The 22,500-nt window shown below is 40.7% G+C and overlaps 1 protein-coding gene across 1 annotated transcript in view; it reads right to left on the bottom strand.

Moving 5' to 3' along the window:
* The window catches only part of LOC135110968 (neural-cadherin-like), a 43,900-nt gene that overhangs the window by 8,908 nt on the left and 12,492 nt on the right, over positions 1-22,500 (bottom strand). The window contains exons 2-7 of the mRNA XM_064023733.1: positions 18,261-18,660; positions 17,021-17,223; positions 16,420-16,583; positions 7,684-7,852; positions 1,528-2,016; positions 822-977 (exon numbers count right to left, since the gene is read on the bottom strand). Of these exons, the coding sequence (XP_063879803.1) occupies positions 822-977; positions 1,528-2,016; positions 7,684-7,852; positions 16,420-16,583; positions 17,021-17,223; positions 18,261-18,660 (1,581 nt within the window). The remainder of the gene's footprint in view (positions 1-821; positions 978-1,527; positions 2,017-7,683; positions 7,853-16,419; positions 16,584-17,020; positions 17,224-18,260; positions 18,661-22,500) is intronic.

The following is a 22,500-nucleotide window of genomic DNA, read 5'->3' as shown; positions in this document are numbered from 1 at the left end:
AGATTCTCTACGTGACTTACAAAACGACAGTTCCTCACATCTGTTAACCCATATTTTAGTAAATGTTAACTTTTTTTATCGATTCTTGCCCACGTATATCTCGGCTAAAGTATTCTCAAGGATTTTCTAAGAGCATACCATGTTAGTTACCCTCTATTACCCTTATTTTGCAAGCTATTCAATTTTACTTTTTCAGTCAAAATTTCGTTAGTGTCTTTCTATGTAGACCTACACTCCCATCGAATTCAGCTTTATTTCTTCATTACCTTCCTCGTTAACTTAAATCATCGTATTGTTACTTTTTTTTACTGCTATGCATAACTCAATCTACTCTCTCTCTCTCTCTCTCTCTCTCTCTCTCTCTCTCTCTCTCTCTCTCTCTCACACTCACCTTTCCACTGCAATACATTAACTCTCATCTATCCTTTTTATCTCTACTAACAATGATTTACCACGACCAAACGCCTTAATACTTTCAAGTTGTCACACATAAGAGGAGAGACAAACGGAGCTAACAAGCCTAACATATTTCACTCTTTCCATTCTTTCTCATCCTCCTCTTTACTTTTTTCCCTTTCATGATTCAGTTCAGGTGAGATGTAAGAAAGACACGTGGAGGAGAGCATTGCCTTCCAGGGGGAGTTTTGTCTTACTTACTTCATTACCTCAGACTTTTGCTATCAATTTTCCGTTCTTGAGTTACGTGCAGGCACTTGCCAATTACTCGTAAAACTCCAGGATTCTTCTGAAACACCCTTACAGCCAGCCAGCCACACACATATACACTCTCTTACCCACCTCCCCACCAACCACACACTTACTTGTAGAGGGAGTGCAGTAGAAGCGAGGGAGGCAGCTGAAGACGGCTCCCCTGGCTGGTGGTTGGAGAGAGGTGGCGGCGTCTCTGCATCTTTCAAGCGTCGACCAGCTTCTTCAGGAGACTCTAGATCAACTCTGAGCCTCGTGGCCTCTTCCAGCTGAGGGGTGGGTGGGGGCGGTGACGGGAAGGGGAGAGACGGTGAGGATAAAAACAGAAGTATACACAGGGTGGATGATGCGTGGGTGAGGCGTGAGGTGGTGAAAGGTGATGAGGTTATGGAGGGGGTGAGATGCGTAGGATGAAAAGTTAAAGGGGAAGAGAAGGATAACTGTACATAGAAAAGCTGGGTAGAGATTCAGAGAAAGAGAGAGAGAGAGAGAGAGAGAGAGAGAGAGAGAGAGAGAGAGAGAGAGAGAGAGAGAGAGAGAGAGAGAGAGAGAGAGAGAGAGAGAGAGAGCTGCAAGTGAGAAGGCAAGAGGCTTAGTGAGAGTAAAGAGGAAAGTTGTGCGTAGGATGGATAACGAAGAGCAATGTACAACAACAACGAGTTTTTTAAAGACGAGAGAGAGAGAGAGAGAGAGAGAGAGAGAGAGAGAGAGAGAGAGAGAGAGAGAGAGAGAGAGAGAGAGAGAGAGAGAGAGAGAGAGAGAGAGAGAGAGAGAGAGAGAGAGAGAGAGAGAGAGAATATACCAATACTACAACTTTACCTGTCTCACGTGAAGGCCAAGAAGTCCCTGTAGTTTGGTAGGATTCAGAAACACGCCGTTCGAATCTACAACACTGAGCCACACGCACGCAGAAGGAGGAGGCGGAGGCAGCTCACCATCTCCATCCTCCTTGTCCTTCTCTTCTACCCTCTCCGTCACCACTATCTCATCTGCACTGCCTCCCTCGTCTTCATCAGAGGAACCTGCAAAGTCACCGCTACCCTTCTTCCCGTTGCTCCTGCTGTGATTGTAGTTGTAGTAGTAATAGTAGTGGTGGTAGCTGTGGTGAGGTCGCCTTTGCTGCTGCTGTTGTTGGTTGGTGGTGGGGTAAAAGGGGTGGCTGGAGAGTGGATGCTGGTGGGAGTGGTGGTACGGGGAGTGACTGCCATAGACTGATACCACCTCCACTTTGTTTTGATTGAATGTTCCTTTGCCGCTTACAACTTTGAGTACTTCTTTCAGTAGGCGGCCCAGCACTCCGCCGCCTCCCTGGGACACAATGGGGATAGAAAGCATATGAAGCAGTGGCAATCGAGGCCAGGAAAAAGATATTTGAGATGAATGATAGTGAAAGGAAAAAAAAAAAACGATAAAAAAATTACAGAATGACGATAGAAAGCATATGAACCAGTTGTAATTTAGACTAGAAAAAGATGTATGTGATAAAGAATGAAGGACGAAAAAGACGACTGAAGAGACGAAACGAATGTGTGTGTGTGTGTGTGTGTGTGTGTGTGTGTGTGTGTGTGTGTGTGTGTGTGTGTGTGTGTGTGTGTGTGTGTGTGTGTGTGTGTGTGTGTGTGTGTGTGTACATTTCCCTTCATAATCCCTCGCGCACTTACTCCACGTAGTAGCATTATGCGGAGTGTAAGTGTAGATCAAAACTTTGCCCATTTACCGGCAAGGAGGCGCCTCTTTCTGGGTGAGGTAGAGGCGAGAATGACACACACCATTACTTATGAGACGCTAGTTGGTATGTATGACTGTGGAGCTCTCTCTCTCTCTCTCTCTCTCTCTCTCTCTCTCTCTCTCTCTCTCTCTCTCTCTCTCTCTCTCTCTCTCTCCTACCTACTTACATGCCTTTTTCTTTTCATCTCTTAGTGTATTCTCTATTTTTTTGTGTGTGTGGCAGAAAAACCAACCTATGAAATGAATGAAAAAAAAAAAGAAAATCCTGTCACCAAAAAAAAAAAAAAAAATACGTTCAAAAAGTTAGATGACCTTACTTCCACTCTTTCCCCATGTCAATCTGTTTGCTGATTTGTTAATCTTCATATTACTTCAAAATACGCATGTTTTAAAGCGTTTTATTAATCATGGGAAGAAGAAAAAGTACAGTTATCATTGATTACGAAAAAAATAATCTTATTTTAAAGTTTCTTGACTTTTTTTTCTCTCTCTCTCTCTCTCTCTCTCTCTCTCTCTCTCTCTCTCTCTCTGCTACGCTACTGCTTCTAAGAGAGAGAGAGAGAGAGAGAGAGAGAGAGAGAGAGAGAGAGAGAGAGAGAGAGAGAGAGAGAGAGAGAGAGAGAGAGAGAGAGAGAAATTGTACATTTAACCCTGGAGCACCCGAAGAAATACAACCACAAAAAAACGGGAAACAAGGCAACATAAAGGGGGTCACTAAAGTAGAATCAAGGAGGCGCGGCGACACTGCATTCGATCAACACAAAACTTCACTTCCATTCCATTTTCTGTTAATAGAGAAAATGGACGTCACGACTCTCCCGCCGTCACCATTATTGCCGGAAGAGTCTGCCTTAATGGAGCATGGGCCATTTAAAGGGAGTGATGGGGTCCTCCAGAGAGAGAGAGAGAGAGAGAGAGAGAGAGAGAGAGAGAGAGAGAGAGAGAGAGAGAGAGAGAGAGAGAGAGATTAAGGTAAAAAGTAAAAGACTAAATCTTTATACCTTTCAATGCCTCGAGTTTCACTTCGGATCTACTCCCAATCCCGTCTCTCTCTCTCTCTCTCTCTCTCTCTCTCTCTCTCTCTCTCTCTCTCTCTCTCTCTCTACTTGGTGACATATAGAATACTTAAGCAATCAACTTCAAACTCGATATTTGATTTTCAATCAAGTAACTCCGGAACAAGACAACATTTAGTTCGCCAATCCTGCTTCGACACTCGCTCCTGCTGATGCCCGAGTGCAATACTTATGCGTGCGAGGGCTGGCAGTATTCACTTATCAAATCATTTCCCGGAATTTCTTACTATTTTTGTTTTTGGGAGCCGCATAATGAGCAGGGTTTTTTTTTTATTTTATTTTGTATTTATTTATTTATTTATTTGTTTTTACTTTTTTCTCATTTTTTTGTCTATAGCTGAAAGTCTTGATAGATAACAGAGAGAGAGAGAGAGAGAGAGAGAGAGAGAGAGAGAGAGAGAGAGAGAGAGAGAGAGAGAGAGAGAGAGAGAGAGAGAGAGAGAGAGAGAGAGAGAGAGAGAGAGAGAGAGAGAGAGAGAGAGAGAGAGAGCAGTACCTTAATCAAAGAAATGTTTAGAATATGTCTGTAGAAGTGGAGATACTGTGACCCCTTCATGTTTTACTATATATGATTCGATTTTCCTTCTATTTTGTAAGGAGGGCACGGTTATATCCTAGAATATGGAGGAGAGTTCAAACTTTTCCTTTTATTCGCTTTTAATGATTCTGAGCTACAATGGGTATGTAGACGAGAACTAAACTATGAAGCTGAACCAGGTTGATTTTAGTAGAAGTTATTAATGATTCTAGCTACTATTCTATACATGACCGAGAGTTGAAACTAATACTCTCATCGTAATTAATGATTGTAGATGGTATTATACTAAGAGAAGATAACAGAAAATTTATTTTCTTCTCTCATTTAATGATTATACGTAATTTGCAATGAAAAAAATCTCGGGAGATTAGCTGGTATAAGTAATAATAAAAAAAGAAAATTGGAAAAAAGTAACAGTAGTGGATTTGAAATGCATAATGCCAATCTCTCCTCCACAATAACTTCTCCGTAGTGTGTTAACTTCAGCCGAGATATTCAATCCTTACGTGTCTCTATTCTGGGCGATGCTCAACTCTTTTCTCACATGAATTCATCTTGAATCCTTGCACTCCTGCAGTTTTCCTTGCTACTATGATATTTCCTCATGTTTCCACATCACACATGCTGAATTTTAGTTTATTATCACGACACATTTAAATTTCAGTTTATTTCACACACGTCAAATTCTAGTTTATTTCACCTGTTTTCACATCTTGCATGTTAAATTCTACTTTATTCCCACCACACGTAAAATTTCAGTCTACTTCACATATTTCCACACCACGCATGTTAATTTTTGATAGTTCATTACCAAGAGGTGTGTTAATATTTAAAATACTGAAGTGCTAAAATAGCTTTCTATAAAACTGTAAGTGACAATGAAAAAAATTCGACTAGCAGGAAAATATTAAGATTCTCTGGCTTCTTACTTGACGTCCTTCTTCATTTCCCGTTTCATCTCTTGCTTAATTAGTTGATTAGCATCTTTTTTTAATTCCTTTTCATTTAATAGAGGATTTGTCAAGGGTCTGTCTGCCCTCCATTAGCTTTTCTAAATATTTAACGACTCAGGTTCCAAAATGCGCCAGTCCAGTTTTGTTTTATATATTGCTTCCACATGGATTTCTCCTCCGTTTGTCTGTCTGTTTGTCTAGATGTATGTCTGCCTACTTGTTGGTTTGCTTGTCTGTCTCTCTGTCTATTTGTTTGTCTGCATTTGTGCCTGTGTGTCTATATATCTATTCGTTCGTCTGACCGTCTGTATGCCTATCTGTCTGTCCTCTTGTATTTATCTGTTTACCTGTCTTTCTCCATAACTACATGTCTCTATACTTAATGGTTCATCTGTCTATCCCTTTCTATTTGTGTGTCTTTATCTCTAAGTCGATGTTCCTGTCAATCAATTTCTTAATTCGTCTCTTTGTCAGTATGCCTTCCTGTCTGTCCATTTGTTACTTCGTGTCTGTTTGCTTCTGTCTGTCTGTCTACTTGCCACCTCGTCTGTCTGTCTCTATGCTTGCCTGTCTATCTAGTCGTCAGTCCGTCAGTCAATCTATCGCGCGAAGACCTCAAAGAGAATACCATGTTGAATTGATTTATTGGATATTGTACTTTTCATTCCCACTTTTTCCTCAAATTACATCCGCTCGGTAGCATGGAAGCGGTAGTACCAAACCGTTGCTACGAAGAGAGAAACAGAAAGAGGAAGTAATGGGAAGCAGTAAAAGTACTGTAATAGCTTAATTTTCTGAGTGTTTGTGTCACACATTCTCTGCATAGTCCATTTTTAGTATCTTACGTGAGTTATTTAGAGAGAGAGAGAGAGAGAGAGAGAGAGAGAGAGAGAGAGAGAGAGAGAGAGAGAGAGAGAGAGAGAGAGAGAGAGAGAGAGAGAGAGAGAGAGACGGAAAGACAGACGCAGAGAAACAGCGACTTTCCAACCCTCCATCGCACACACACGAACCTTCCTCCCAAAACACCTACTATACATTGAAACAAGGAACAGGAAATAGAGACGCATGCTTCTTGTGCCTCGAGTGGTATGGGCAAGACCTTATCTGCGCCTCGGCTGCGGGTGTATGGATGGCAGGCAATGCGTCCCCGCCTCCGAAAGCACGCCTGTGAGAGAAAGTCGTCCACTCCTGAATAGCGCTCATTCCATGAACGCTTCCCGGAAACTCGATGATATTTATACCCCGCGCTCAGAATCACTTGAGACCGAGGAGACGCGATACTTTACCGTCAGGACTGAATCGGAGTGGCGTCAGGAGAAATCTATTGGCTGCTACTAGGAAGGGGGTGAATATGTAGTTCCTCTCGATGGATATTATATTTACCGCTACTGAGACTATTCCTGTGGCTGTTGGTGGTTGTAATGGTGATGGTGATAGTGATGGTGGCGGTGCTACTGCTGCTGCTGCTGCTGATACTACTACTATTACTACTACTACTTTTTGTGCACAAGAGAAGTAAATCAAGGCAAAATTTAAGAAAAATATGTGAAAAGGGCAGCTAACTACAACCACCACCACCATCACTACTACTACTACTATTACTACTGCTACTACTACTACAACTACTACTACTACAACTACTACTCCCACCACTACCACTACAAACTCACATCAGATAAAACTAGCTCAAATTCTAAACAGACTTCTAATCCAATCCTCCTTCTTACCCTTGCGTCACATAGCTCCTCAAACCACAATTAAACACCAGTAATGTAACACCCCACTCTCATCACGCACAAGGAACACAGACCCTGCACATTATCTCTATCGGTAATATATCCATCTATCCCTTTATCTCTCCTTTATCACTGTGAATAGCATTATCAGTCACCCAACAAGGCGGAGTGATCACCTCATCTGGCATTCTGGGACTCAATACTGAGGCGCCTTCGGGACTGGCGACTCAAGAGCTCTCCCAAGGACGCATCTCTTCCGCCTCAGACTCTGCCGTGACTTTGCAGAAGGAAGGCCGGTGGTGCATAGTGGCATTTTTACTTATTTACAGGAAGGAGAGAAAGATGAGGGTGAAGGATGGTGGAGAGGAGAAGAGGAGAAGGTCGAAGAGAAAGGAAGGAAGGTTGAAGGATGGTAGGAGGAAGAGAAGAGTGAAGGATGATGGGAATGGGAAGAGGAGGACAACAAAGAGAAAAACAGGAAGGGTTTAAGAATAGTAGGTGGAAGAGGAGAAGGATGAAGGGTAATGTGGATAGGAAGAGTATAACGAAGAGAAGAGAAGAAGAGGTTGAAGAATGGTAGGAGGAAAAAAGAGAGGAAAAGGATGAAGGATGGTGATTGGAAGAGGAGGTTGAAGAAGAGGACGATAGTGATGATGACAATGACAGCAACAAGTGTAAGAAGAGGAAGGGCAAGGCATCATTATCAATCCTCCTCCTCCTTATCATCATCATTGTCATCCTGAACAACATCATTAACTATAAAAAATATGAGGCATGCAATTAGCAACAATTACCAACACGTGCTCCATCAGATACTAATATTTCATCGAACTGCGTACTGTGGCTCAAAATGCTTTACAGTCATGCCAGCACCATCACCACCACCACCACTAAAAATCCCTCCCAATCAGAGAAAACCCGACAAAAGTTCAATTAAGGCTTACCGAGGGCGTCCATCCCTTTGTGAGGCGCGTGGGCGTGGTGGGCGTGAGAGTGATGGGCGTGGCGTGGGTGAGGGCATCCTGGCTCAGCTCCCGCACCACCACTGTGACATTGGCCGCCACATCTCGCTGCCCCCACGCCCTGTCGCTCACCCGGAACCGGAGGGAGTACCTGGGGAGGATAAAGTGATGTTAGGGAGGTCTGAGAGAGAGAGAGAGAGAGAGAGAGAGAGAGAGAGAGAGAGAGAGAGAGAGAGAGAGAGAGAGAGAGAGAGAGAGAGAGAGAGAGAGATATATATATATATATATATATATATATATATATATATATATATATATATATATATATATATATATATATATATATATATATATATATATATATATATATATATATATATATATATATATATATATATATATATATATATATATATATATATATATATATATATATATATATATATATATATATACACACACACACACACACACACACACACACACACACACACACACACACAAGCACACAATAACCATTCATCTTATATGCCATTTCATTCTACATTTTGCACATTCTCCTCTACAGTCTATGTTCATTTGTATTTTTTATACTTTGTATAGTCGCCCTTTGACCAAGAAATAGCCATTGTTATTACTGTTATAGCTGTCGTTAATGTTAATGCTGCTGTTATTATTAATCATTATTATTATTATTATTATTATTATTATTATTATTATTATTATTATTATTATTATTACTATTACTGTTATCATTATTATTATTATTATTATTATTATCATTATTATTATTATTATTATTTTTATTATTATTATTATTATTGTTACTACTACTATTACTACTAGCTACTGCTACTACTTCTACTACTACTACTACTACTACTACTACTACTACTACTACTACTACTACTACTACTACTAGTTCTACTATTACTACTTACTACTTCTACTACTACTACCACTGCTGCTGCTGATGCTGCTGCTACCACTACCACCACCACCATTATTACTTTTTTGGGCAAGAGAAACGCTGACCAAGAAAAATAAAAAAAGCCCACTAGAGCGCCAGTCTCCAAAACGAGGTAACGAGGTCAGAAAGGATTATCTAGTACCACTACTTATTACTTTTAACATCCGACCGTCGACGAGTCCTCTAAACAAACGCAAAAAATTCGGCACTGACACACATTTCCAGTAATCTGCGAACCCATTACTTTGTCACACGGATAGTAATGGTGTAGTAACGGGCGGTGGTGGGCCGTGATGGGTGGCGCCGGCTGGTGGGTGATGGGTACTGGTAATGAGTGAATGGGCGGTGTTGACAGCAATGAGTGGTGATGATGATGATGGTGATGATGGTGGTAGTGATGATGGCGGTGGTGGGTAATGCTTCCTTTGGTTTACCTATGAAGCAAGTGATGGTGTTGGTGGTGGTGGTGGTGGCGGTGGTGGTGATGGTGGTGGTAGTAGTAGTAGTAAGAGAGAGAGAGAGAGAGAGAGAGAGAGAGAGAGAGAGAGAGAGAGAGAGAGAGAGAGAGAGAGAGAGAGAGAGAGAGAGAGAGAGAGAGAGAACAATGAAAGGAAAGTTCGAGAAAGGCAGAAGGAGGAGAGGAACTGGAAGAGAGTAAAAAGGAAAAATGTAGAAGGAAATGCAGCAACGGATAAAAGAAAACCGTAAATCTGGGAAACAACGATGCGAGTCGGACAAGATATTCCAAGCACCGAAACAGGGACCATATTTTCATAAGAATGCTCTGCCCTTGACCAAAAAAAAAAAAAAGTGGATACATAAATGAAATAAGACAGGAAATGTAAGATAACTGAGGGAAAAAAAAATATATTCCTAATGTGAATGTATGTGACTCTCTCTCTCTCTCTCTCTCTCTCTCTCTCTCTCTCTCTCTCTCTCTCTCTCTCTCTCTCTCTCTCTCTCTCTCTCTCTCTCTCTCTCTCTCTCTCTCTCTCTCCCCCTGTACACGCTAATCTCAGAGCGACCCCTCTACAGAGACAACGACCGACAGAGGTAATTGTATTGTTGTGCAAATTCATCTGAAGTTAGAACAGAGAGAGAGAGAGAGAGAGAGAGAGAGAGAGAGAGAGAGAGAGAGAGAGAGAGAGAGAGAGAGAGAGAGAGAGAGAGAGAGAGAGAGAGAGAGAGTGGGGGGAAATTTTACACACACACACACACACACACACACACACACACACACACACACACACACACACACACACACACACACACACACACACAGACACGCTAAAAGACACTTAAATGGAGAGAAAAGAAAATAATGAAGTTGAATAACTCTCAATTCCCCCCCACCTCTCTCTCTCTCTCTCTCTCTCTCTCTCTCTCTCTCTCTCTCTCTCTCTCTCTCTCTCTCATACCAAGCCACCATTACATCATCCGGCCCAGAAAAACACACCACCTGAGCTCGCCCCGTGACAGCCCCCAGCACACACACTGGCCACGATACACCGACAGCCTGCCGTGCCAGCATCCCGCGCAATAAATATGGTTATTAAAGCGGGCAAATCCCTCGGTTATCCGGACCATTTGCTTGACGGTGCGCTGCAGTTATAGGAGCCCACCGACTATTAAATTTCAATGCAGAATCGATAGCCGGGGGAAAAAATGATAAATCGAATGACGTGAATCAATCGCTGAGAAAATTTAAATGACACGTATGGGGATCTGAAAAAAAAAAAAAAAAAATTGGTATAGGAATGTAAATTCGTGTTTTTTGGATTGGTTTTGCTGTAATGGGTGTAGGTATGATGAAAAGTACAGTATTTTTGTGGTAGAATTAGGATAATATTGAAATGACAATACCGTTTTATTCAGATGGTTTTACGTTATATTATATTAGGTTTGGGTAAGTTGGTTAAGTTGGTAAGGTTAGGTTAGGTTAGGTTAGGTTATCTTAGGTTAGGTTTGAGGTTGGGTTAGGTTAGGTTGGATAGGTAAGGTTAGGTTAGGTTAAATGAGTTTAGGTTAAGGTTCAGTTAGATTACGTTGGTTAGATGCGGTAAGGTTTGGGTTCACTCAGTTCATTAATTTCACTGCTGATTCTTTCATTGTATCGATATGACAATCTTAAAAAAAAAAAAAAACTCGTATTTTAGCTAAAAAATAAAGCGTATCTGGAGATTAGTGTGTTAATCTTGTTTTTATAATCTCTTGAAATCTTAAAATTTCTAAACTTATTGGGAGGAAACTTGGTGGAAATCCAACTAATAATTCGTAACGTTTAATGCGTGTTGAATATTACTAAGAGAGAAATGAACATATGCATAGGTATATACATATGACGAGTGAAGCATTGCGTATAACTTTGCTTAAGAAATATAGTTTTAATAATACCCTAACTTTCAGTCATGAGGGAAGGGAGGAAAAGTTTGAACGAGCAAAAAGTTGTTGGTGAACATTTATCATAATTTAATTTAAGTCACATAAAACTGGGAAGGAGAAGAGGAGGAAACTAACGATGATGTGGATCACGGTCACTTTACAATGTGTAGCTTTCTTACTCTTTTAGAATCTCTCTCTCTCTCTCTCTCTCTCTCTCTCTCTCTCTCTCTCTCTCTCTCTCTCTCTCTCTCTCTCTCTCTCTCTCTCTCTAAGACCAAAGCAGCTCACACTGGCAAAGTTAGTATTGATTATGAGGGTTAGATGCAATTATATATTTAACTGTACCCATGGAAATGCCGTGCAGTCCTCGCTACACTCACACTCACTCACTACACTCCACCTTCCCCACCCCACCAAACACACACAAGCGAGTGACATCAAACTAAGGTTTATCTCATAACTGAGGTGTTTCTGTGCTTCCAGTATGGTCTGAATGAATTGTTACAAAGGCTGCATCTGAGGTCAAGGCTTACATTGTAGTCCTCTCGTTTGTTTGTCCCGCGCCCGTACTGATGGCGCTTTGATAGCCTGGCACCGGCGGGGAGGTTAGTGTCCTACAGGAAAGGTCAAGCCAGCGGGAGCGAAGACATGAGACGCGATGGAAAGACGGGACAGTCATGGTCAAAAGTCAAGTAATCTTCACTTCTCAATTTCCCTGAGTTTTATGTTTTTCTCGGTCTTTATTTTTCTGATAGTGAAAATCTATTTGTTTGACGTCCTTCTATTGTGAAAATCTTTATGAAAATCTGCCCGTTTCAGGTTTTTCATGAATTTGTCAGCAGATCAGAGGGGAGCGAATACTCTGCCCTTCTCTGTTTAATACTATACATACAAATTCAAGTTCTAAATAACAGTGAATTCATTCATACCTTACTGAGTTTAGAAAATTGAAAAGTCACCAAAGATATATACGTATTATATAGAACCCAACGTCTCCTCTCTTAACGCAGACTATATAGGACGTTGTATTATAATCTTTGCTATCCTCAGCCAACCAGACTGAGGCTGAATCCACTAAAGTTCGAATCACAGAAGCATTTATGTAGAAAGGTTTTAGATGTCTAATAGTACCTATAAGCTCTTAATTTTAAACACTGGATGGGTGCGTTTGTTGATCCCCCTGGATGAAATTGTCAATAAACATGTTTTTATTTGAATCTGAATATGAATGAAAAACTTCGGGGCATCATCAAGGCTAGTTTCAAAATATAGATTATTATGAAGGATTTAAAAACTATTTTTTAGGCAGCGGTCATTATAAATGTTTTCAAATTATTAGAGAGCGAGTCATGGAATATTATTAATAAGGGATGTACCAAATCGAGGTAATACAATTATTCATTAATTAAGGTAAACTAAGAGACGGGAAGCTTTTTAAGGAGCCATAGAGACAGCATGTGAGGAATGGTAGATATCAAATTATTATTATTTTTTTCTCTATAATAGTCAAGCTGTTTTATTACAATGATGTGTTATGCAATGATGGCTGAAAGAAGGAAGTTTCACGCACAGCGGAGAATTAAAGACGTGGAATAGTAGAAATTAGAAGCATTCCTTTCATTTATAACAGTTTGAGTGACTGCCATACCTAAACATGCTAAGCGATGACGGCAGGTAGAAAAAGTGAGAACTTTTACACTCAACAAATTGAGAAGTGTACCTTTTACGCACCACAGAAAATCAAAACACGAGGAATGGTAGACTTTATAAGCATTCCTTTCCTCCATAATAGTTTAACTGTCAAACATAATCGATGGGATGAGGGAGGAAGGCAGGTAGAGAGAGAGAGAGAGTGAACTTTTACGCCCAACAAATAGTAAACAAGCGAGGTAGTGGTAGAAATATTAGTGATTCCTTTCCTGTGTAATAGCTGACTTAATTGTTATGCCGTGATGCCGCCGCGCCGAGCCGTAACTGTGACGCATTGCACGGATTTTACTCTCGTTGCTTTCCAAATGAAATTCACGTCAAATGTTTCCAAGCAGTGAACGTTGTTGGCATACCTTCACTTCGGCGCTCATAATGCTCGGCTGGTGAGTCTATGTAGTAACGATTTATTCATTACTATTATTGTTTTTAAAGAGGGACAGTACTTAGGCGAGTTTTCGTCTCGAGGCGATTGCTCAAGGGTATAAGAATAAAGAGAAAAACCTCGCTAAGTTAAATTTAGTTCACTTTAGTTAATTTTCATTTACGTGCCATGACCGCTGTTACCCACGAGCAATGCGGCGCCATAAATTAAATCAATCAATTAATTATTCACGAGCATGTTGTTTCGTTTTCTAATTATTGTTTAGCGCCGTGCCTTAATGAAATTAATAAAACCAAATCAAATCAACCTTTCTAACGGCTCTCACTGATGTATGATGCTTGGGTTCTGGGTCTTGTTCACTTCATCCTCTTAATCTTTTCTCTCTCTCCTTCCAGGACTTATAAATCACTAATGCTACACTTTCTTTTTCGAGCAACAATTTTCGTATCAATTTTTCTTCATCCTTTTGGTATTTCCAGTAAAGTAAAGTAAAGAGCGATCTGTAGAAATAGCAGTCGGTACCATGTTTCGATGCATAGTGAAGGAGAAACAAGAGACAAACAGATAATAGACAAATGAACAAAGCTTCAGTGTTATCCGTAGTAGCTCATGGAGTTCTGAAGCAGTGACAAGATTAATTTCGTTTTCTACTTTCCTTTTCCTTGTTTTTTTTTTTTTTTTTTTTTTTAAGGGGATTGAACGTAGATGAAAGACTTGATGAAACCTGATAGAATGAAGTTCGGTCGGTGTGTGGTGTGATGACTTGATAATGATTCATTCAGGGCACGCCGAGTCCTTCCTGTCTGCCTTGCCGTGCTTGAGTTGTTCTGACGCATCATAAAAAAAATACTTATTTAAATGAATGAAAAAAGAAGACAAAAAAAAAAAAAACGTATAATGATGGAAAGACGTAAAAGCAACACAAACATAAGCAAACAAAGACGAAGAAGCAAAGGAACAAAAAATAGTAAAAAAAACTTAAAACATAAAAAAGAACGAAGACACGCAAAGAAATAATAAAAGACAAAAAAAACAAAAACAATCAGACAAAAAAGAAACAAAAAAAATCACACACACACACACACACACACACACACACACACACACACACACATACACACAGAACCTAAAAATCACACACACACACACACACACACACACACACACACACACACACACACACAGAACCTACTTTCTCTTCAGTCACGCCCTAATCCCAAAGTTTTTCCCTGGAACATTAAGCTAAACCCAGGAAGTTCCGGCACTAATTCATCCGAGTTTCACCAGGGCAGGAACTTTTATATCCGTCTACTCTTAAAAATCCATCCCCTGAGAGGTGAAAGCTGCTGAATTTCAAGGGTGTGAAGGAGACTTAAAAGATCCGTGCCAAAGAAAACGCGTGGTCAAGGACTGGACAGGAGGAGAAAACAAGGTGGTGGAAACTGGCAGAAACGTAACAGAAATGCGAACGAAGGAGTGACAGCTTACGTTACGGTAGAGAGGAAATAATAAGGTAAAGGAACTAAGCAGGAAGAGGAGATGTACGTAAGAGCGACTAGAAAGAAATGATGAGGAAAAAGTAATAAAAAAAAAAATAAAAAAAGCTGGAGGACAGAAGATACAACACAGAGAGAAAGTAAAGGAAATAATAAGGTAATCGAACAGAAAAGAAAGAGAAGATACACGAACGACGCAAAAGAACAGCCTGTAATTAGTGATGAAGAACAATAAAAAAAAAAAAACTGAAGAAAGAAAGGTTAACTAAAAGAGATATGAAGAAATAAGCAAATCATAGCAGGATATATTTTACTAAGAGACTTCAGTAGCGTCACTGAGGAAAGATAAAAGTGGCAGTAGAGAGAGACAAAAGAAAATCTGGAAATACAGGAAGAGAACACGATTCGAGAGGATTAGAGAGCCAAAGAAATATGAGAATCAAGAAAATGGAGATACTGCCACTCTCTCTCTCTCTCTCTCTCTCTCTCTCTCTCTCTCTCTCTCTCTCTCTCTCTCTCTCTCTCTCTCTCTCTCTCGTCGAACCGCTAAGCACAGAATAAATTTTCAACCAAGTTTGAAATAGAGTTTGAAGTTAGTAGTAAGAGCAAAGGACCTGGAAGTGTGTGTGTGTGTGTGTGTGTGTGTGTGTGTGTGTGTGTGTGTGTGTGTGTGTGTGTGTGTGTGTGTGTGTGTGTGTGTGTGTGTGTGTGTGTGTATTATTATTATTAAAGCTATAAAACACGACCTCGTTTCTGGATTTTGCACTTGCATATCCTCCACACACACACACACACACACACACACACACACACACACACACACACACACACTCACGGAACTGTAAATCAGATGGAACAATAGAACAAAACTCAGGAAGTCGAAAATAATATTGAAATAAGAGGATCAGGAACTAGACGAGAAACTCACGTTCAGCAAACAAAATAGGCAGAACAAAATAAATGAATAAACCTTCCTTTTAGTGTGTGTGTGTGTGTGTGTGTGTGTGTGTGTGTGTCTGTGTGTGTGTGTGTGTGTGTGTGTGTGTGTGTGTGTGTGTGTGTGTGTGTCAAGTGGACGTGTTCGTGAGGGAAGCAAAGGTTAAGTCATGGTGACTTTCGTTAATTAGCAAACCTTGAGAGACCGAGAGAGAGTGCATGAGGTGGAGTTGTAAGAGGAGGAGGAGGAAGAGAAGGAGGAGGTATGAAAGAGGAGAGGAGGAGGAGGAGGAGAAGGAGGAGGAGGAGGAGGAGGAGGAGGAGGAGGAGGAGGAGGAGGAGGAGGAGGGAAAAAAGAAGAAAGAAAGAAAGAAAGAAAGAATTAGAAGAAAGAATAATAATAATAATAATAATAATAATAATAATAATAATAATAATAATAATAATAATAATAATAATGATAACAATAATAATAATAAGAAGAAAAAGAAGAAAGAAGAAGAAAAAGAAGAAGAAGAGGAAGAAAAAGAAGAAGAAGAAGAAGAAGAAGAAACAAGAAAAGAAGAAAAAAGAAAAAAAATATGAAAACGAATAAAAATATTACGGGAAAAAATACAACAAAGAAATACACGATCGTGATGGAAGAAAACAACAACAACAACAACAACAACAACAACAACACTTGAAAAAAGAAACTACGTACATAAAAAAGCAACATACACACAGACAGAACCGGATAGCATGAACAGAGAAGCTTTCAACTAACACACTCACCCACTCACACCCTCATACACACAAACAAACACACACACACACACACACACACACACACGTCACCTCACCTTCCCTCCCTCACCACACTGGAGGCGAAGATGGTGCCTTGCCGGGGGTGCAGCGAGAAGAGGTGATGAGACGGTCCATCCCACGCGTATGACTTGTCCTCCGTGTCCCAGTCGTCAGGGTCGTCCACGTAAACACGACCCAGGGGCGCCTCAGAACCGCCTCCCTGTAGAAGAAGTAGGACGGGGGAATTAGAGAAATGAGGTATGGTAATATGATGGTAAAGAGAGGAGCGGGGGAGAGAAAAGGAGAAAGAGAGTCGGAAACGAAGAAAAAGATAGGTATTGGAGAAAAGGAGGAAGAAAGATATAGATAAACACGGAAGGAAAGTTGATAGCTGTAAGAGAGAGAGAGAGAGAGAGAGAGAGAGAGAGAGAGAGAGAGAGAGAGAGAGAGAGAGAGAGAGAGAGAGAGAGAGAGAGAGAGAGAGAGAGAGAGAGAGAGAAAAAAACGAAGGCACGTCACAGTAAAGATCGAAAGAGTACGTAGAAGACAACGAAACAAAAGTTGGACGAAAAATGAGGAAAGTAAGAGAAGTGAAGACGAATTGCTTTCATGATCCGTGACTCCTTTCCCCCCCTCCCCTCTCTCTCTCTCTCTCACTTGTGTCTTCCACAGGTACACCGTCTTGGCTGCAGGCTTCATTGGATGGTCGTTTAGATCATCCACTACAACAGTCAGGGTGTTGGTGGCTGTCATCCCGCCCGCGTCCACTACCACCACGTCCACCTTCAGCGCTGCCCACGCCTCCCTGTCCAGTCCGCCCACCGTCCATAGCTCTGCCCCGCCCCTGCCGCTGTCCAAACCTGATGAAAATAAATAAATAAAGGAGTGAGGAGGATACAAGTGAGTATTTTAACATTAATTTCTAGGTCGAGTTGGACTGAATGAGTCCGTAGAGCGGAAGTCAGTTTTCATTTCAGTGTCGGAACCCAATTAAATAAACAAATAAACAAAATGAAAGGAAGAGGAAAAAAAAAATGGGTACATTGACGTTAATTTTTATGTTGAGTTCGGTAGAATGAGTTTGTAAAGATGAAGATAAATTTTGCCTTCAAGAGATACGTCCGTCGTTCAAATCTAATGAAATCAACAAAGTAAGTGATAGGGAAGGAAGCAAGTGTTCATTTATGGGTTAATTTCTGGGTCGAGTTAGACTGAGTGAGTTTGTAAAAGAGGAATCTACTTTTCAGAGGATAATTCGAAGTCCCGAGAGGTCACTTTTCGAAGCTTTGACAGAGTATTGAGCTTTAGGGAGTCAGTCAATGGGATGAGGTATTAATTTTGTGTCGAATACATGATCGGTTTTCGAATCACTGTTGGAGGTAAACGTATTGGGAAGACTTTTTGTTTTTGTTTTATATATACTGTGTGCGTATTTTTTTTCTTTATTTTATGTTATATAGAAGGTTTTATTTGGTGACATTACTGAGGATGGGAGCAGTAGTAAGGTGGTGGTAGTGGTGGTAGCTGTGGTGGTGGTAGTGGTAGAAGTTGTCGTAGTAGTAATATGGATAGCTGTAGTATTGGTAATAAGAGAAATAATAATAATAATAATAATAATAATAATAATAATAATAATAATAATAATAATAATAATAATAATAATAATAATAATACCTTCACCGAATAGATAATACAAAAAAAAAAAACATCCTGCTGCTGTCTGACATTATTGCATTTACTCCATGGTCGTGGATTTTTTGTGCTGATTACGATTCCAGGAAAAACACACACACACACAGACACACACACACACACACACACAGACACACACATACACACACACACACACACACACACAACACACACACACACACACACACACGGAGCCAGTACTCACGGGGGTCAAACTTGAGGGAAAGAGACTCGAGAACATGAGTGGGGTTGGTAGTAGCTAAAGACAGATTGAAGGGCGGCCCGTGACCCAGCGCCCAGACGTCCTCATCCGTGGCCTTCAGCGTCCCTAGGAGAGTTGGCGGGGCGTCCTCCATCACGTGAAAAACAGTGGGTGGCAGGAGGGTCGGTGAGCAGTCATTCACATCTGTCACAGTGAGGGAGAGAGTGGCTGTGGCTGTGAGGGGCGGACGTCCTCTGTCAACAGCCACTACTAGCGCCTCTCCAGCAGCGCCCCCAGGAGCCTCGCGGTCCAGAGCTCTCCACAAGGTGACGCTGCCCTTTTCGTCCACTTTCAGCGCTCCCCAGCCGCCCTCCACCCAGTAATCCACCTTCTGCTGCCCTGCCTGCGGGTGGAAGGGTTCAAGAAGGGTTGTGGTGAGTGTGTGGATGATTGATTTGCTCTCCAGTGTGTGTGTGTGTGTGTGTGTGTGTGTGTGTGTGTGTGTGTGTGTGTGTGTGTGTGTGTGTGTGTGTGTGCGTGCTTTTAAAGATTTATATTTCAGACATTAGCGATTCTTTCCTGCCAACTTTGCGCGCGCACACACACACACACACACACACACACACACACACACACACACACACACACGTGCACGTAAATTTCAGGGTGTGGAAACTTCGTTCATTTCCAAAATTTCATAAATCTTTACGCGAACTTGGGCGGAAAATTCATATTTATATATTTTTTGTCTTCAAAGAAACATAATGGATTGAGATAAAAATGTTAAAACCAAGACATTTCCTTTAAGCGGAATAATACGAAGGTGATTACAGGGGTTCTTTGCATTATCATTTATTATTATTATTATTATTATTATTATTATTATTATTATTATTATTATTATTATCATTATTATTATTATTATTATTACACCCAATGATGTCGTTTCTTTTCACAATATGGTAAAGGCATTATACTCGAGGAGCGTAACAACAGTGACAACGGCAAGTATTACTGTTATTGTTGCTGGTACAAATAACAGTATCATCTGAATGCGAATATAGCTTCCATCAAAACAACAAGTACCACTACTACTACTACTACTACTACTACTACTACTACTACTACTACTACTACTACTACTATTTTTTTTTTTAATAATTAAATGAAATGTTTTTCTTTCTTTTAGTTTTAGTATGTATTTTAGTTTGTGTACACATCTTGTGTGAATAAAGAATATTGAATTGAATTGAACTACAGGGACGCGTGGTGTGTTCAAATAAAAAATCTAATGACAAAAACTACCACCACCACCACCACCACCACGACCTACACCACCAACAACAAGTGTAGACCAATCCTTAAAGAATACAAATCTCAGTGGAATCGTAATATGTTTGGCCAGACTAATACCTTTTGACCCTTGACATCTCTCTCTCTCTCTCTCTCTCTCTCTCTCTCTCTCTCTCTCTCTCTCTCTCTCTCTCTCTCTCTCTCTATGCCAACAACACAAAGGTTTCCACCAATTGCCTCTCACCTTTCTCCTCTCGTTCACTGTATTCCCTTGTTGGTCTCTTCTCTCTCCCTCACTCTCTCATCCTCATTATTGCTCCTTATCCTCTTTATTTTTTATGTTCATCGTTCTCATAATATACCTCTTGTGTTCACGTGGTTTTCCTTCTTATATTTTATATTTCTTCCTTCCTTCCATGCACATTATCTGACTATCTCTCTCTCTGTTCTGTATGCTCTTCGTTAGCACTTCTTCCTTATTATAATTAACTATTATAATGATTCTCTCTCTCTCTCTCTCTCTCTCTCTCTCTCTCTCTCTCTCTCTCTCTCTTCTCTCTCTCCTCTCTCTCTCTCTCTCTCCTCTCTCTCTCCCCCTGTCACCTGCTACATCTAAGGGACAAGTTTCAAGAGGAGATGGAAGCAAATCACATGATACGATAGATTACGGTGAGGATTTATGATATGAATAGGGAAGGCGCGCTCGCGCGCTTGTGTCTGTGTGTGTGTGTGTGTGTGTGTGTGTGTGTGTGTGTGTGTGTGTGTGTCTTGAAGGGATGCCAACGTTCAATGGATAACAGAACAGAACCTGACGAGGAAGCAAAACGGGACCTCTCTCTCTCTCTCTCTCTCTCTCTCTCTCTCTCTCTCTCTCTCTCTCTCTCTCTCTCTCTCTCTCTCTCTCTCTCTCTCTCTCTCTCTCGTTCAGACGTTTCACTTTCCTCATTCCTCTTTGCCTGTTTTCCATCCCCCCCTTCCCATTCTCCTTCCCTTCACCCCTCATTTCTCTGTCTCTTCCTCCTTCCCACCGTCCCTCCCTACCCATCCTCCCTCCTTCCTTTCTTCCTTCCTTCACTCGCACAGACACACAATCAGGTTTTGGTGTCTCGCTTCCTCTTCCTCCTCCTCCTGCTACTCCTCCTCCTTCTCCTCCTCCTCCTCCTCGTCCTCCTCCTCCTCCTCTTCCAACCTCACAGACGAGAAAACAGGCGGGCGAGAGGACAAAGCAAATGGTCGACAAATGCAATACAGTGAGAAGAAGGAATGGTAAGGAAGAGAGAGGGAAGGAGACGATGGGAGAGGGGAAAGGAGAGTGGGAAGGAAGGGTGACGCTTTCTAGTGAGAAGACCCAGACTTGTGTGTGTGTGTGTGTGTGTGTGTGTGTGTGTGTGTGTGTGTGTGTGTGTGTGTGTGTGTGTGTGTGTGTGTGTGTGTGTTGCTTGTGATGTCGCATTAATATCTCTCTCCAAGGGAAATTCCGGCGAGATGGAAATGAGAGAGAGAGAGAGAGAGAGAGAGGAGAGAGAGAGAGAGAGGAGAGAGAGGAGAGAGAGAGAGAGGAGAGAGAGAGGAGAGAGGAGAGAGAGAGAGAGAGAGAGTATTATAATAACAAAGTAGAAACAGGAAACACGAAATAAGATAAACTTATAATAAAACAAAACAAGAGGAAGGAAAACGGAATAATGAAAATTTAATGTAAAATTTCTAAATGTAGAAAAGTAGTCAGAAAACTAGAAAAATAATAATGATGAAAGGAAAGATAAAGTAAACGTAATGAAAGCTGAAAAGAAGGAAACTTTAAAATACATGAAGAAAAGGAAGAAAACAATGGGTCCATAACTACAATAACTACTACTACTACTAATCTACTACTATATACTACTACTTACTACTAACTACTACTACTACTACTACCACTCCTACTACCACCACTACTATAAAAATAAAAACTCTTCCTTGTCCTCCTTTACCCAGTCATTTATCACTTCATCTCCATTTATCACCCCACAACTAAAACATGACCGTGAGAAGTAGTCAGTGTTTTTATTTACTCTTTCCCCTCCAAATTCCATGTTATTTATTTTTTCAACGTATTACAAGATTCACAACAAGAGCACACGTATGAATTTCATAAAGCTGAAGTCAGAGGGGAGTCTAAATGTTTTTTTTTTTTTTTTTTTGTGACAGGGGGAAAGGACAGGGAAGGCGAGGCTAAACTGGTGAGGGAAAGAGGGAGTTGTGGATGTCAGAGTAAAGGATTGATTGATTGAATGATGAATGATGGCGTGAATACTAATAAGCTATTTTTTCTTTTGGTTCTTATTCCTTTTATTTATTCATTTTCTTTTTTTTGGGGGGGGGGGGGCGACGAAACGATATTTTGAGTGTTCTTTTAACCAGTTTTCTTATTTTTCTTATTTTATTTTATTTTTTTGTTAGCACAGGCCCGATCCCCGTGACAAAAGTAGGTGAAAAAAAAAATCACTTAACATACCATAGAAAATCAAATATACTAGAAAATTAAAGTTCTTTCGATATACGTAAGTCAAATATAAAATCAAGAAGGGAAAGACTGACTGACTAACTAGCAGGTAGACTTATTGATTAATTACGAATTTCCCACAACAAAACGAGGCCACACATATAAAACCGCATAAAAAAAACACACACACACACAAAAAAAAAAAAACACACACACACACAAGGAAAACAGTTCAAATATACGACGAACTATGAAAAATAAAGGGATGGAAGAATGAAAATGACAGAAGGTGATGAGTGAGACGTGAGGAAAGGGGAAAAAAGAAGAAGAATGGATGGAGGCTAAAGTGTATGATGGACGGAGATATAGGGAAAAAAAAAAGCTGGAATGGAAGGAAAGGACTGGAAATGTAGGGAGAGGGAGAAAGGGAAGGAAATGAAGGGCATAAAGGAGAAAATGTTGAGGGAG

Source organism: Scylla paramamosain, chromosome 2, assembly GCF_035594125.1.
Source record: "Scylla paramamosain isolate STU-SP2022 chromosome 2, ASM3559412v1, whole genome shotgun sequence".
In the NCBI taxonomy this organism is placed as follows: domain Eukaryota; kingdom Metazoa; phylum Arthropoda; class Malacostraca; order Decapoda; family Portunidae; genus Scylla; species Scylla paramamosain.
The sequence above is the reverse complement of the archived record's forward strand: the minus strand, read 5'-3'. Positions and strand labels throughout refer to the sequence as shown.